Source organism: Oryzias melastigma, linkage group LG3, assembly GCF_002922805.2.
Source record: "Oryzias melastigma strain HK-1 linkage group LG3, ASM292280v2, whole genome shotgun sequence".
NCBI classification, from domain to species: domain Eukaryota; kingdom Metazoa; phylum Chordata; class Actinopteri; order Beloniformes; family Adrianichthyidae; genus Oryzias; species Oryzias melastigma.
Window position 1 is genome coordinate 34,988,435 of NC_050514.1, and position 1,767 is coordinate 34,990,201.

General features: G+C 40.2%; 1 protein-coding gene across 1 annotated transcript in view; it reads right to left on the bottom strand.

Moving 5' to 3' along the window:
• The window catches only part of fhod1 (formin homology 2 domain containing 1), a 35,330-nt gene that overhangs the window by 15,546 nt on the left and 18,017 nt on the right, over nucleotides 1-1,767 (bottom strand). Inside the window, exon 12 of the mRNA XM_036217469.1 lies at nucleotides 1,414-1,503. Within this exon, the coding sequence (XP_036073362.1) occupies nucleotides 1,414-1,503 (90 nt within the window). The remainder of the gene's footprint in view (nucleotides 1-1,413; nucleotides 1,504-1,767) is intronic.

Sequence of the window (1,767 nt, forward strand, 5' to 3'; positions counted from 1 at the left end):
ACAGAGACAGAGAGACAGAGAGAGAGACAGAGAGAGAGAGAGAGACAGAGAGAGAGACAGAGAGAGAGAGACATCAAGACGAAGATTTGTTTCTATAAAGTTGGAAAATGATGGTTTCACATCAATCTGTCAAAGATCCAGAAAATATTCAGGGAGGATTCATGGAAAGATCCAGAAGTAAAGATCAGGAGATCTTCAAGGTTTTCCTGAAACAAAATCTGTAAGATCGATTTTAGGGAAATATTTAAAGATCAGAGTTTATTCCATAAGAAAGACGATGAAAGAGAAAGAAAAGGATCCGGAAGAGAGTCGATATTTAAGAGGTTTAATGTTTGATCGTCATGGCAACATCATTTATATTGTATTTAAAAAACCAAAACGAGTCAGAAAGATCAGAAAACAATCTGAGAAAATATGAAAGATAAATCCAGAAAAATAAACACGAGCATAGATGTTTGAAGAGAGGATAAATATCTTTCAAGGATGTTTAAGATGTTTTTACAGGTTTACCCCAAAGCTCCAGAAATGATAAAATACAAGATTTCAATAGAAAGAAGATAAACTAAACAAAAATGATCCAGAAATCTAAATAATGCTGTTTCAAGAAGATCAGCAGAAGATCCAGAAATGATTTGGACTAAAAACAAACAAGTCGATTTGATGAAGAGTTTATGCAAATGAAAGAAAATGTTTGAAGTTCGGATGGAAGCTGATCCGGTTTGAAGTGTTTCTGTGGTGATGGAGACGTTCCAAACCAGATCAAAGTCGTCTTAAAGGTCCAACAAACCGGCAGACGATTTCAGACAAACTACCAGAGAATTTATGGACATAAAGAAGCAAAACGTTTGTTTGTTTTACTGATGATGACAGAAACCAGAAGGATTCCAGAGAATCAGGAGTCAGTCGGAGTCATTCAAATACTGGAAAGATCTGGAAGACATTTCCAGATTAGATGTAAAGAAGAAAGAAGCTTCAGTCTGTCATGGATTATTAAATGTCCACAAACGACCTCATCCGTGTTTCTGATCCTCTCACGGTTCGGTTGTAAACATTTCTACACCGTCTGCAGAGTAAACTACGACTGTGGACAAAAACTCTGTTTCTGCTGCGTTCCTCTGAACAGTCAGTCTGGAGTGACGTCTGAAGGTTACGGTGAAAACAGGCCGCAGATCCTTCGCTTTGACCCGACGGTCAGCGTGGATCAGAGAGTCGGACATTCAGGTAAAAATGTCTTTAAATTCCCGTTGAAGAATTCCATGAACCTCTGAGAATAATGAGGATTTCAACAGAAGGGATGAAGCTGGAATGCAGGAGAGCCTTCAACCTTCAGGCCAGTGAGACGGGTCGTTGGGTCTCTGAGACCCGAAGAACCGGCACCGAGATCACTACGTCACGACACACAACCGCACTCACTTTGAAGAGCTTTTGGCCTCCGTCCTGGTTTGTTCACTGTTCAGCTGAGATGGAGTCTTTTCCTGGAGCGAGAGGTCAGGAGGGGTCGAGCTAAAGCACAAACACACAGAAACAGAGGAAAGACCGATCATTCAGTGAAGTCACACACAGACTGTGAGTCTGTAATATAAATACAAACCTTTAAAATTTAGATGCATATTACTACAAACCACTAAACATGAAGTTAGATATTTAAATAAAATATCTGCCCTTTTGCCCCCTAAAAGAGGAACTTTCTGCATTTATATCCGACTCAACATGACTACAGATGCACTAAGCTGGGCAGGCAGTAGGGGGCAGTAGGGGACAGTAGGG